Source organism: Liolophura sinensis, chromosome 1 (genome assembly GCF_032854445.1).
Source record: "Liolophura sinensis isolate JHLJ2023 chromosome 1, CUHK_Ljap_v2, whole genome shotgun sequence".
Lineage (NCBI taxonomy): Eukaryota > Metazoa > Mollusca > Polyplacophora > Chitonida > Chitonidae > Liolophura > Liolophura sinensis.
In genome coordinates this window covers 10,524,151-10,538,790 of record NC_088295.1, presented here as the reverse complement: position 1 = coordinate 10,538,790, position 14,640 = coordinate 10,524,151, and the positions used below count along the sequence as shown (strand labels likewise).

The 14,640-nt window shown below is 38.5% G+C and overlaps 1 protein-coding gene across 1 annotated transcript; it reads left to right on the top strand.

Moving 5' to 3' along the window:
* The first annotated feature begins 566 nt into the window (after positions 1-566).
* LOC135467642 (sodium/hydrogen exchanger 9B2-like) lies at positions 567-14,359 on the top strand. The gene is made up of 10 exons (XM_064745436.1): positions 567-1,148; positions 2,006-2,093; positions 2,695-2,877; positions 3,875-4,050; positions 4,364-4,470; positions 5,582-5,746; positions 6,927-7,035; positions 7,479-7,615; positions 8,692-8,772; positions 11,505-14,359. The coding sequence occupies exons 1-10, from the start codon at positions 590-592 to the stop codon at positions 11,700-11,702; spliced, it is 1,803 nt and encodes a 600-aa protein (XP_064601506.1). The 5' UTR covers positions 567-589; the 3' UTR covers positions 11,703-14,359.
* Positions 14,360-14,640: the final 281 nt, after the last annotated feature.

The window sequence follows — 14,640 nt, the reverse complement described above, 5'->3', positions numbered from 1 at the left end:
CCTTTCTCTATACTAATCACTGTGCTCATCTTGGGTCAGTGATATGGTGAAATAGAATTTGCTTTGTTCGAATGTGCCCGCCATCTTGATGCCGGACACATTTTTTTGAAGAAGAAGTCACTGTTTGACCAGTAACATGTGCCCGTACAAATGTAGACAGGATTTAACATTTTTGCCCTGAAATCTGTCTTTTGCTCATTAAAATCTGTCTTTTTCAGTGCAGGTCGTCATTATATATTGCAGTGATTGAGTAAATGGATGGAAGGTAACATAAACTACATCCACAACTTTGCACAATATTCGCTGCAGTATATCAGTACAGGAGCCTCTCACCAATGCGAATTCAGCTCATGGTGGTTTCCTCTCCTGCCATATGTGGGAAGGTCTGTCAGCAACCTGTGGATGGTTTTGTGTTTCCCCTGGGCTCTGCTCTGTTTCCCTCCAATGTAATGCTGGCTGACATCATGTAAGTGAAATAATCTATAAACACCAATGAAATAAATAACATTATTATAATTGATACCTCATATAATCACATCATTGTAATGTTTCTCTATTTCAGTTTACCCAGGCTTGAAAGGTGCATACAATGATTGTAGAAAAGGGAGAAAATGAGGTGACTGATGCTGATAGACTTTCTAATGGCTCTTGTTCAGAGGCCATGTTGCCAGTCAGTTGCCATGGTAACATCAGCGAACTTGCCACAGGTGTGAGCAAAGATGTCACCAGGAATTCTGTGCAGGAGACCCAGGAAGCACAGAAAAGCAAAAATGAAGCAAGTGAAATTGTTGAAGAAGAAGAGGAAGCAGTGAACCCTGCAGGAGATTCACGATCAGACGTACGATGCAAATCGTGTAAGAAATCCTGCCACAAATGCTGGAAACCTGTGAGAACAAAGTACAACCCTCTACCAGAGAAGGCCTCTAAGCTAGAGCGGGCCAAGTTCGCGTTTCTTTGCCCTCCTCATGGAAAGTTGGGTGACTTTTTTGCCGCTGTGTTAACGTTTCTTATATTCTGGGCTGTGCTTATCGCCGTCACCCGAGATGAAGCTGTACCCGGGGGAAATATCTTTGCCCTCATTATGTTGTTTCTGTGTTGTGTGGTCTGCGGCCATTTGGTTGCCATCATTAGACTACCCCCACTGTTAGGTAATGAAACGATGAATTTCTGTGAAAAGCTTTTGGTGTGTAAAAATGCACTTTCAGATGCGTATAAATCTGATACCAGGCCCCTTTCTAGATCCATTTTAGTTCTGGAAAACATTTGGGCTCCCAAACTTTTGAACACCCAAATGGTATACAATCAAGCTGTATTTAAACTAACAAGTACATGTAAATGTGATGGTTTACCAATAAAAAGTTAAGTTTTCTTTCAATGCCTTACTTTAGTTACTTTCAATGCCAACAATTAAGTCTTTCTTAATCAAACTTCACAAAAAGTCTCCAGCAATTGGCTCTGTGAGGTGGATGACTCTATCAAAACCAAGCAAAATGTGTTGCTTGAAAAAAAGATAAACTGTAGGTGAAAACTGTGAAATATGGTACTGACTCTAGACATGACTCACAGGTAATTTTTAGTATGTGTAGTGTGGCAGCATGCAGGACAAAGGAGTAATTAGGTTAAGCCCTTGACTCGTACCTTGTGATAACAAACACAAAACATTGACTTAAGCGTAAGATTTGTTTTGGCATTGGTGTGACATTCTTATTTATATTGCTAATCCTCAGAAGAAATACTGTCCTAAAGATCAGCCAAATGAACACAGAACTTGGCATGTGTCACTGTTAAATGGACTGAGTATTATGTAGGTTTTGGTTATAATACATGAACACTTATTATAACAGGTTTATGCTTCATAAGTATATGTAGAAATTTCTTAAAGTTACATTCTGTCAGAAATAATTATGTGTTTGTGATATTATAGTAGTGGAAACTATGTTATGGTAGTCTGAATGAAACTGAATGAAACTGGGACTTGTAAAGAACTGCCTTTGTCTGTCTGCAGGAATGCTGATAGCAGGCTGTTTGCTGAGGAATGTGCCCAAGGTAAATATTGGCAAGGACATTGACAACACCTGGTCCACTGTTCTCAGGTAAGCAGCCTTTATAGTGTGTACATACTTTTGTAACATTTCTTCACAAAGTATAATGTATTGAATATTACCTCGAATGTACAGCAGCTGGTATTAAAATAAAAATGTGTACACAACTTTGTTTGCTAAAAGGAGTGTTGGCTCCTTCTTTTTTACCTTACTTTCAAAAGTGCTGTAATAAGTGCAATGTGTTAAATACCATGCAGTAAATCCATCAGTCAAACAATCAATCAAAGGAGTTTCATGAAGCTCACTTAGCTAAGTAAGGCCTTAACTACCATGGCAATATATGTTGTAGAGATACAAAGTGCACTTAGCTGAGTGCAACTTAACACTAAGTAAGCTTCGTGAAACTGGCCCATGGGATCTGAATTTCAGTATGCTTCACTACGTTTAAAATTAATAAATAGTAACTAATCTTGATCTAAACCATAATTTGGTTTAATGTGTAAAGCATTTCTGGGTGTGGCACTCATGTGTCAGAATAAAATGGCATTTGAGTTTGCCTGTAAACAATAACATCATGTAAGTAAAGTTTTGAGTATGAATTTTTATATGAAAATTGCACCCGTTTTATAATATGCTTCTTTCTGTTTTTCAGAAGTGTGGCTCTGACGGTGATTCTGCTTAGAGCTGGGTTAGGTCTTGATCCTAAAGCATTGAAGAAGTTGTCCTTCGTTGTGATCCGTCTGGCTTTCCTGCCCTGCCTGGCAGAGTGTCTTACAGCTGCCATAGCTTCACATCTGCTCCTCGACTTCCCGTGGGAGTGGGGCTTCATGCTGGGGTACAGTAATTTTTATTGTTTGCCCACATCTGGAGAACAGGGCAAGAACCCACGGGCTTTGAAATCAGTTTTCATGGGGAAAATACATGTCGCCCAAATCTGCATTCACCCAAATTGTCCATGTTTGTCATATGTTGTGTGGGCAACATACCCATTTCTTCCTCTGTCAAACTCTTTAGGTTGATCTGTGGGGTGTCTGCTAAATATATTCTTTACCCATGAACTGCCTTTGAGTATGTATTAGTAAAATACTAACTATTAGTATTATTAGTAATAGTCTTGTCCGTAGCATTAGAAATACACATAATAATTAAAGAAGTAAATATAAAATACAATAGCACTCCATATGTTTTGCTACACTTATATATTTCTATGTGATATGACCAAAATAATGTTGTTTATTTATTTTATTTATTTTGTGGGTGATTTACGCCATACTCAAGAATATTTCACTTATGTGACAGGGGAAACCCACAGCCATCCACAGGTTGCTGGCAGACCTTCCCACATACAGCTGTAAAAAAATTTTTACAGTATAGGTAGTGCGATCCACCTAAAAACTGTAAAGGAAAAGTTTATCTTGATAGGTTTAGCCCTTTTCAAGGAAAAGATTTTTTTAGCTTATCAATAAAATTCAAATTGGCCACTGAATCTTGTGACTAGTAAAACAGCATAAAACATCAACAGTTGCTTCATATGTTCCTTTATATGCACTCAAACTTTGGTTTTTCTACATTTACCAGTTTTGGACATATTGCAGTTTTACGAGTGGACTAAAAATGATAATAATGATCCAGTCGATTTCAAGAGGTTTCTTGCTAGGATACTTGGATGGACCCGTAAAAATATGTTAAGCCTAAATATGTTAAAGGTATATGTAAAACCATTAAACAGTGTGTTGCAATTTCAGTCATTCATGTCAAATTCTAGGACTTGCTCCTAACTCGAAAGACATGCATACTGGTCAGCAGCATACATGTATATCTATATGTGGCAGGTTTGTCTTAGCGGCTGTCTCCCCTGCTGTTGTTGTGCCATCCCTGTTAAGTTTACAAGAGAGAGGGTATGGCATGGACAAAGGAATACCTACGCTGGTCATTGCAGCAGCCAGTGTGGATGATGTGCTGGCCATAACTGGGTTTGGAGTCGTTCTTGCAATAGCCTTCTCAACAGGTCAGTGTTCTGCTGGGAAGATAATTGGGGTTAGGCCTGCTTACATCCGCAGTATGATTTAGATTTTTGTAACATGTTTTATTCCTCAACTGTGTTGCTTCATGGAGTTGACAGTTCATTGATACATCAAGCTTGTTTTAGGTGTTGGAAGCCAATTATGTACATGTACACGTTAAAATTTGGTTGTATTAAGAAAAATATTACATGAATTCTATCTTGTAAAAAACTAAATAATTATCTGAAAATATTTCAGACCAGATTAGTTGATGATTTGAAGTGTGATATTTCACTTCTGATATTGAACGTGTTTCAGGTGACCTGGTGTTGACTATCTTCAAGGGACCTTTGGAAGCTCTCCTTGGAGTTGTCTATGGGATTGTATTAGGGGTGATAGCCTGGTACATACCTCACAAAGAACAGGTAAACACACTAGCTTTTACAGGTGGCCAATTGACTTTTGGCTGCTCAAAGAACATGTGCGTTTTGATAAGTACATTTTAGCTCACCATTACAAATTAAAGTGCCACTATGGTCAGAATACAAATTGTCGTAGAAATATTACAGTGATGTGAAAGAAATCCCACGGAGTAAGCTTAACACCATGTTTTAATAGAATTTTGATGAATAACACTATTCAACCCATATAACTGAAGATTCCTTGAAAAACAAAATCTTCAGCTGAGTCTGTAAAATTTTCCTGATGTGACGTGATAATATTCCCTGTATGATATTGAATCAGGCAGATGTGACGTTGAGTAAGGTATTTATGCTGGGATGACGTCAAGAACGTTTGAAAGGGCAGCATCATTTGTGGGTATACATCAGCTATTGATGACATCATGTGTTCGTTGGTGACGTCATACCAGGCAAAGTAGAAGGGACAGAAATATTTTGTTTCCGTATACTCTGACAAAACGCACAATATCGGTTTTAATTCGCTGCATTATTTTCACAATTTAGGCTATTCAGACTATCCCAGTCTTTATCAATTCACCTTGGTTTAAGACACAGATATTTTGACACCAAAGTAGCTCTTTAAGGTAATATATCTGTTCAAAACTGTGCACATGTATGTGCAGCCTGTTTGAAGGTTAGTAGAAATGAGACAGTTCCAACTTCTAATATTGAGATGGAAAATTGCCTATGGAATTGCCAGCGGTAAGGGTTATGGGTAGAGGAGACAAGAACCACCAACAAGGAGAAGGAGATCCTGTGATACCATAGTTTTAGGAATATTACGGCTACTTGTACTTGCCTGTCCATTTTGTTCTCAAATGGTAAATCATCACTTTAGGAAAAAGTATGTACAAATTGTTTTCCTATTTTAAAAGAAGACTAAGCTAATCTATGCTTGTTCAAAAGGGGAGGAGGGGAGGACTCTTGGAATTGTCAGTGTAGCAGGTGGTTGCAGTTTGCCTGCCACAATTACAGACATACATGTAGCTGATGGCTCTGAAGTAATTGGCTTTAACTGCACAGGGAATGAACTCAGCATTATTGTTAATGTGTTCTGTAACTTTGTGTGTTTCAGAAAGACTTTCATCTCTTCCGTTTCATTGTGCTATTATTGGGTGGTTTGTTAGCAACATTTGGAAGTCAGATTGTTGATTTACCAGGAGCAGGACCTCTGGGATGTCTCACTCTGGCCTTTGTAGCTGCCTATAGATGGCGCCAGGAGGATGTGTCAGGTGGCATGGTGGGTCTATGTATGTTATAAAGTTTCTCCCCATAATCTTTTCATGATCTATTAACAAGAATATTCATCTTCGTGAAGAAGTGGTGCTACATGAAAAAAGCAAGAGATGAAGTAGAAAGATCACAGGAAACTAAATTTAAAGCAATCTTTCCTTCTCAATGAAAAACTCATTAAAGATCATCACAAGATGTTTATTTAAATGTAAAAGCACTTAAACTCAGTTTCACATCACTGGCTATGGCGTACAATTTTTTTTTAATATCGCACATAAAACCCACCATAAAATTTGTGCAATGAAATACACTTTATTGACTCAACATGTTGGAAAAGAAAGAAAAAAAGAAGTTGGGTTATAATTTTCAGTCATGCTTTTTAATATAAACCTAGTTTGAAGGATTTAATGAACATAACTGATTATGAAAAATGATTATGTATGCTCAGCATTAACAGTGATACTGACAGAATTCAGAAAAAAGTTGAACATTGTTAATTTTTTTGACTTTCAGCAAATTTGATATCTCATGATTATTACTATGGAATATTCTGAAAGTGTCATCAGTTGACAATCCGTGTTGTTGTTGCCCCATGCTTGACGTTCATCTGTTGGTAGGCTGATACGTACTGTACTACTTGGACGGAGGATCTTAGTCCCCCACCTCTTCATGGCTATTTTGACAGTGTAATAACCTACATCACAGCTAGCTCATTCACACATTGCTCTTTTACATGTACAAAACCTGTTGTATTTTATGAATGTTCTTTCTATGTAAATACTTCCATTTTGTATCAGGGCCCCTTTCTGACCCAGTCGGCTAACCTGCTAATCTTGATGCTTCCGACAGACTGTTGATCCATGAGGTCATTTGTCTGTGATCAAATCCTGTCGTTTGTTGCATCCATCAGTCAGAAGGTTTTTTTTTTTGACCGTGTGAGTGGTTGTGTTTTCTGTCCAGCTAAGCTCGCTTTCTGTCATGCAACTATGCACCCAAGCACCACTATAAAGGTGAAGCATTGGTGATTACACCTTAAAATGATAACCATCAAATATGCACACTGTGTTGTTAAAGGTGTCAGATGGTCTGCCAGCAACTTGCAGATAGTCGTAAGTTTTCACCATATAAGTAAAATATTCTATATATTATATAACCGATCAAATAACTAAATAAATGAATTGTTACAGGCCCAGGTTTCTGACTTCATGTCTCTGATGTGGATGCTGTTCCAACCCTTGTTGTTTGGTCTGATAGGCACTGAGGTAGACATATCCACGGTTCAGGGGAGCACAATAGGTACTGATGATCATAGTTAAGACCATTTACGATAAATGACCTAAAATTTCGCTTAAAAAAGTGTATTTTTAGAGGTAAATCTTGGGGCTAGTCCAACTTTCACTTTGTCAGCTCACAGATTTTTGCTGGAATTTGACGAGGGGAATGATTTTTTTGAGCTGTTCATTCTTGTAAATCTCCATAAAATCTCTTTGACTGGCAGGCAAATTATGCTGTGTATACAGAAGATAGGATATTTGCTATATCTAATTTTGAGTGAGTTTATCCCTGCCTGATATATGTGTATAGATAGATGATCTGAACCTGGTCTTACACTTACAACAGTATATGAATTCATCTGGTAATGTCTTCCAAGTGAGCACTTCAGTGAAATGATGTGTGCTGTATATTGTAAGATGTGAAATGTTTTTGTCACATGAGTATGTAAATGTTGATCCCATCAGGCCTGGGCGTGGCTGTGCTGACAATAGGACTGTTTGTACGGGTGATCGTGTCCTTCCTGGCCGTGTTTAAAGCAGGTCTCACTGTGCGCGAGATGCTCTTCATCCCTCTAGCGTGGCTCCCTAAAGCAACCGTACAGGTACAGTGAACCCATTCTCTGTGGCACGATCAGGGTTTTGAATTGTCTGTTATTGGCTGATTTTAAGGAAATTTTCAAATGTGTAAACTTGGACTAAAATGTGTGTAAATTGTTTTGCTAATGGAGGCCAGCTATTAGAAGATATTTCAGTTGATTTTGATGCAAAGGATTCTCTTCCCTGCAGTACCTCGGGATCATGAAGTGATTTTAAAGTTTAAATTTTAATCATAAAATCTGGTATTTTTTTTCTGTCTGGTGTTTTTTCTGAAACTTGTTATGCAAAAACTTAAACAGAATTTATGTTGTCAAGCAATATTTTGACCTTGTTACATCAGAAATGATAAGTTTAAAGTGAATTGAAATTCTGACTTAAGACTATAAAGATCGCTTGACAGTGTGAATGTCAGTCCCTTGACCAGTGAGGGTGTGTGTTCAAATCCAACTGTTTTAGCTGCAGTTTTTATTCACAAGGTTTGTCACGTATCTGATGAATGGGGAGTTCTCCAAGCACTCCGGTGTCCCCCTTTCATAACCTTACTGCGATCATATAAGTGAAACGTTCTTGAGCATGTCATTAAGCATTAAATCAGCCAATTGATCAATCATGAACCAGAGGCCTAAAGTCATGACATACAAAAGACCTTAAAACAGGAAATCTTGGTTCTTCCCTATGTTGGTAAGGGGAGACAAGTCAAGAATTGTTCAACCCAGCGTCCATATACTGTGGCTTAAGCATTGTATTGAATTTAAAACATGTTCAGTCGTATAAGTGAAATATTCTTGAGTACGGCGTAAAACACCAATCCGATAAATAGATAAATTAAAACATGTTCAGTGTATTGGTATCTCAGCTTTTGAATGTGCAGAACCCCAGGCTCTAGGAGTTGTTTTTTGACAGGTAAGGTTGCCTACTGATACTGGTTCACTTGCAGATTAACAGGCATTAGAGCTTTGTCATAGCTACATGTTCTTGTAGCATTTCTATACAGGTTCTGTTAATTTTCCTTCTCCTGTGAAAATATGACCACTGTGACGTATGGTAGATGGAAATTAAGATGATCTTTTGTCTGTTTCAGGCGGCAATTGGTTCCTTAGCACTGGACACAGCACGGAGAGAGCGGGCTAATGATAGTCATATATTACACCTGGGCACACAGGTACTGTTAAACCTTACTTTGTTGTAACCAGACTTCATTCAATCAACATCTTACACTTCACCCTGAGATCCAAAAATAGGGTGTTATCTGTGCCTCATCTACGGGACAGGGAAGCAGAACATAGCTCAGTAAGTAAAGTGCACAACTGTTAATCACGAGGCACACATAGTGACATGGACAGGGAATTCCATAGCTTAGTCTCATTGCTCTTGGGGCTTGGTCGAGACGTGGTCGAGAGTGCCCTTGGAAGTTTGCTCAGTCTTACATTCATTTAAGACAACTTGTCTTCCACCAGTATGAGATATAGACTTGCCAAAGGTAGGTGGTTTACCCATGCCACTTTGATTTCCTCTGCAATTAAAATCAGACTCTGAAGAAACTCAGACTCTGGAGATCCCTCTATTGTTTGTGAGGCCTTGGTGTCAAATACAGTTTAATATGTGACAGTGTGCACGACTATCTATACATCACAGGTCACCGGCAAGTCTTTTAGTAACTTCTTTCAGAGGCATATAGGAGCTGGGGTTATATAGGTGAACAGACAGGATTTTTATGGATAACAACTCCTGTGTTCATTAGCTGGTAACGTTTCGGTGTAGCTTCTAGTACCGTTCTCAAACCATATGACTTCTGCATAAAAATACCTGTCTAAAGTGATAAATGTTAAGAACAGGTATGAACCTGAAAGATGTGAAAAATAGTAACGAGTGAGCTGAGATCAGCAAGTACATGAAGGGTGTGAAAAAAATAGCGTGAAAAAATAGTGAGTTGAGTTCGGGGGTTTACTGGGTGGAGGTGTTAAGGCACTCAGTGGGTGGTAACCTTCATCTCTGTTTAGCTGGGGGCGGTGTCGTTTCATCATGATAGCTTCCAGTAGTTTGCGTCTCTTGTAGTCATTGTTGTTGGTTGATAGTAACTTGCTAAAGGGCAGAGGCATACTGTTTTCCAGGACACTGTCCTAGTTATCTTCATCACAACCTGTATGCTCTCCTTGGTTTATTCAGGTGTGGACAGTACCTACAGTAGTAACCTTCATTACAACCTGTATGCTCTCCTTGGTTTATTCAGGTGTGGACAGTACCTACAGTAGTAATCTTCATCACAACCTGTATGCTCTCCTTGGTTTATTCATGTGGTGACAGTACCTGTACTGGTTATCTTCACCACAGCCTGTATGTTCTCCTTGGTTTATTCAGGTGTTGACAGTACCTGTACTGGTTATCTTCACCACAGCCTGTATGTTCTCCTTGGTTTATTCATGTGGTGACAGTACCTATCCTGGTTATCTTCATCACAAACTGTATGCTCTCCTTGGTTTATTCAGGTGTGGACAGTACCTACAGTAGTAATCTTCATCACAAACTGTATGCTCTCCTTGGTTTATTCAGGTGTTGACAGAACCTGTACTGGTTATCCTCACCACAGCCTGTATGTTCTCCTTGGTTTATTCAGGTGTTGACAGTACCTGTACTGGTTATCTTCACCACAGCCTGTATGTTCTCCTTGGTTTATTCATGTGGTGACAGTACCTATCCTGGTTATCTTCATCACAAACTGTATGCTCTCCTTGGTTTATTCAGGTGTGGACAATACCTATACTGGTTATCTTCACCACAGCCTGTATGTTCTCCTTGGTTTATTCAGGTGTTGACAGAACCTGTACTGGTTATCCTCATCACAGCCTGTATGTTCTCCTTGGTTTATTCATGTGGTGACAGTACCTGTACTGGTTATCTTCACCACAGCCTGTATGTTCTCCTTGGTTTATTCAGGTGTTGACAGTACCTGTACTGGTTATCTTCACCACAGCCTGTATGTTCTCCTTGGTTTATTCATGTGGTGACAGTACCTGTACTGGTTATCTTCACCACAGCCTGTATGTTCTCCTTGGTTTATTCAGGTGTTGACAGTACCTGTACTGGTTATCTTCACCACAACCTGTATGTTCTCCTTGGTTTATTCATGTGTTGACAGTACCTATCCTGGTTATCCTCATCACAAACTGTATGCTCTCCTTGGTATATTCATGTGGTGGCAGTACCTATCCTGGTTATCTTCATCACAAACTGTATGCTCTCCTTGGTTTATTCAGGTGTGGACAGTACCTACAGTAGTAATCTTCATCACAACCTGTATGCTCTCCTTGGTTTATTCATGTGGTGACAGTACCTGTCCTGGTTATCCTCACCACAGCCTGTATGTTCTCCTTGGTTTATTCATGTGGTGACAGTACCTATCCTGGTTATCTTCATCACGACCTGTATCCTCTCCTTGGTATATTCATGTGTTGACAGTACCTGTCCTGGTTATCTTCACCACAGCCTGTATGTTCTCCTTGGTTTATTCATGTGGTGACAGTACCTATCCTGGTTATCTTCATCACAAACTGTATGCTCTCCTTGGTTTATTCAGCTGTGGACAGTACCTACAGTAGTAATCTTCATTACAACCAGTATGTTCTTCTTGGTTTATTCAGGCGTTGACACTACTTTTACTGGTTATCCTCATCGCAGCCTGTTTGTTCGTGATGGTTTATTCAGGTGTTGACAGTACCTATACTGGCTATCTTCATCACAACCAGTATGTTCTCCTTGGTTTATTCAGGTGTTGACACTACCTGTACTGGTTATCTGTGTGACAACCTGTATACTCTCCTTGGTTTATTCAGGTGTTGACAGTACCTGTACTGGTTATCCTCATCACGACCTGTATGTTCTCCTTGGTTTATTCAGGTGTTGACAATAGCTGTACTGGTTATCCTCATCACAGCCCCTGTGGGCGCTGCCCTTATTGCTCTCACTGGGCCTCGTCTGCTGACAAGGACACCTGTCTCCAGGAACATTCACTTATCAGCTACCTGTGAACAGCCAGAACTAACAGCCACAGCTGACACCCACAAGCTGGAGGAGGAGGGTCAAGATCAAGATTAGTAATTTGAGAATTCATCAAATCTGAGTTCACTTTCACAAAACTTTACTATAAATCTATTTATCGTAACTTTTCCTGCAAATTACATTATCTCTAAATATAGCACGATATTGACATCATTTACCAAAAAAGTCATCAGAAATTTGACTTACTAATTCTTTAGCCCAGCATAACGACCCAGGAGCTTCTCACCAATGCGGTTGCTGTGAGTTCAAGTCCAGCTCATGATGGCTTCCTCTCCAGCCATATGTGGGAAGGTCTGCCAGCAACCTCCAAATGGTTTTGATCACAAATGGGACTGGTCCACGTGGTTCCGGTCACAAATGGGTCTGGTCCACCTGGTTCCGGTCACAAATGGGTCTGGTCCACCTGGTTCCGGTCACAAATGGGACTGGCCCATGTGGTTTCGGTCACAAATGGGACTGGTCTGCAAGGTTCTGATCACAGATGAAAGTGCTATATGTTTGTCTTTTCCATTTATTGAATTTTTCATGAAATTTTTGGTGTGTATTTATGTTGTACAGTATGAGAAGCATCAGTGAGTTAGTCTATGCATTGGTTTTGCCACACTGAATCAGCTCCTGACCTATTAGGTCATAAGATCAAATCCTGCTGTTGCGAATTTTGCTGCAGCTGCAAGAATATAGGTTTGTTGCGTACCTAGCCAACGGTAATGATGTACTCTGTTTTTGTCCACCCACAAATCTTACCACAGTGATGTAAGTGAAGACAACACCAAACACAAATTAAATTGGAAAATAAATACAGTAAATAAATACACTAAATGCTGGTTTCAGGCTTAGAAATTTAACACTAAAGGAAGATACATGTACAATGCATGTACTTTTGTATGGTCTGGTTAACAGCCGATTCTATCTGTACAGAGGTAAGGCTGTTCATCTGCCAAGCATCTCTGTTCATACTTATTTTGTTGTTGATTTAAATAGTTTAAATGTACATGTATATGTTTTGTGAACCACAAAGATTACCACAGACCAAAGACTTGACTGTAAATATTTCTATTAATATTTTGCAAAGATCTGTAATAAATTTGTCAGGAAGAAATCCAATAAAACCAAATCCCGTTTTTGGTTTTTGTAGAAGGGTTTTTTTTTGTGTTTTTTTTTTTCATTTTATTCATGGTGAATACTTGATTAGTTAAATTAATGCCATCTATACTTTAATGATGTATATTTATTTTTACAAATTACACAGCCTTATTGCACATGTATGTAATTGTTGTTGAAAGCTTATACAAGTATTTACTGTGAATGCAACAAATATTTTTTGTTCGGTTTTGCTTATTTCTGTCTAAGTGAATCTCAAAAGCTCCCAGTGTTTTACATTTATCATATTTTTGTGAGACATTTATGTTTAGGAAAGTGTATGTATCTTTCACCCGATTTACTAATTTCTGTTCATGCTTTTATGCCATAGGTTCAGTGGCCATATTTTTGTAGCTATGTACACAACTATGTCAGTGAGGAATGTTTTATTATGGATCTCGTGATCTAAAGAAATCCAGTAATATTTACTTAATCTCTGATCAGTAACACCTGGTAAATGTTTCATATGGCAGTGTGCCAGATATGATGTAACATACTTTGTAACGAAGGACAAAGAGATTCTGTGCATTTTATACTTATGCACATACCTCTTATAAGAAGCTCAAGGGCCCCAAATCTACAGACATACACAAACAAGAAGAGATTTGGAGTTTTCAATAAAATAACAACCAGTCTGCACAGGGCATTATTATGTGACATTCACTACATATATAGATAATAGGATATATGGTCTCAGAGAAAGAACACAGACATTTAGGAATTGTTCACAAAGTGAAATGATTGCCCTGCTCTTTAGAACGCAGCCTGTGCATAAGTGTCTACCATCATATTATTAATTTACTGAACTAGTTGTGTTCATTGCAGTCCACATATTGAAGTACCTCTGAGTCTCATTGCTGTTTATATGTTGCCTTAAGTGACGAGATTTAAAAAAGTTTTGTATACCCACATGTATTGTGATTTATCTTGTGTCTAAAACGTGTCCTCAGTGATATCGTTTTTAATCTGTTTTTCTGTTTGCTTTCAAACTGCATCCTTTCTAGTCAAATCACCCCTGATTTGTGATACATGTACGTACAATTTTAAGTTATTTTTTTTAATCTCATATCAGCATTTTTACTTTACTGCCAATGAAAATATATTGGCTACAGATGTATCAGTGTGTTATTTTCAGTATTTCGACAGTACATATTAAGATTACGTCAAAAGTGCAGATCTCTATAAGTAAATGTGATATCTGATATAAGCATTGTATGCTTACTAGTGATCAGAGAGAACAAACATATATTTACAGTAATAGTGCAAAGTGTTGTGGAATGGTTGTGTCTGTGATATGCAGTAAACACTTTGAATTATATTTATTTATTTGATTGTTGTTTTACTCAAGAACATTTCACTTATACAAGGGTAGCCAGCATTATGGTGTGAGGAAACTGGGTAGAGGCTAGAGCAAACCCATGACCATCTGCAGGATGCTGGCAGGCCTTTCCACATATGGCTGAAGACGAAGCCAGCATGAGCTGATGCTAACCACCTCGGCCACAGCCACCACATATAATCCTAGTGTATAATGATAGAGCCTCAGACCAGGATGCCACATCATACAATTTAATGTGTTGTTAATGTTGTGTGTGTATATATATATATATATATATATATATATATATATATATATATATATATATATATATATATATTCCATGCTGAGTGGCTGTCTGCCAGAACGTGCCATTTGTTGTTCATAGGAACCAGTAGTAAATGTGTAAATGTCAGCTAAATTTAGCAATTTAGTCTCAGTTGCAAGCTCTTTATATATTTATATTGATCTATTGATTATATTGCCTGCATCTTTTCTGCTCAGCTGGGGAAGTGA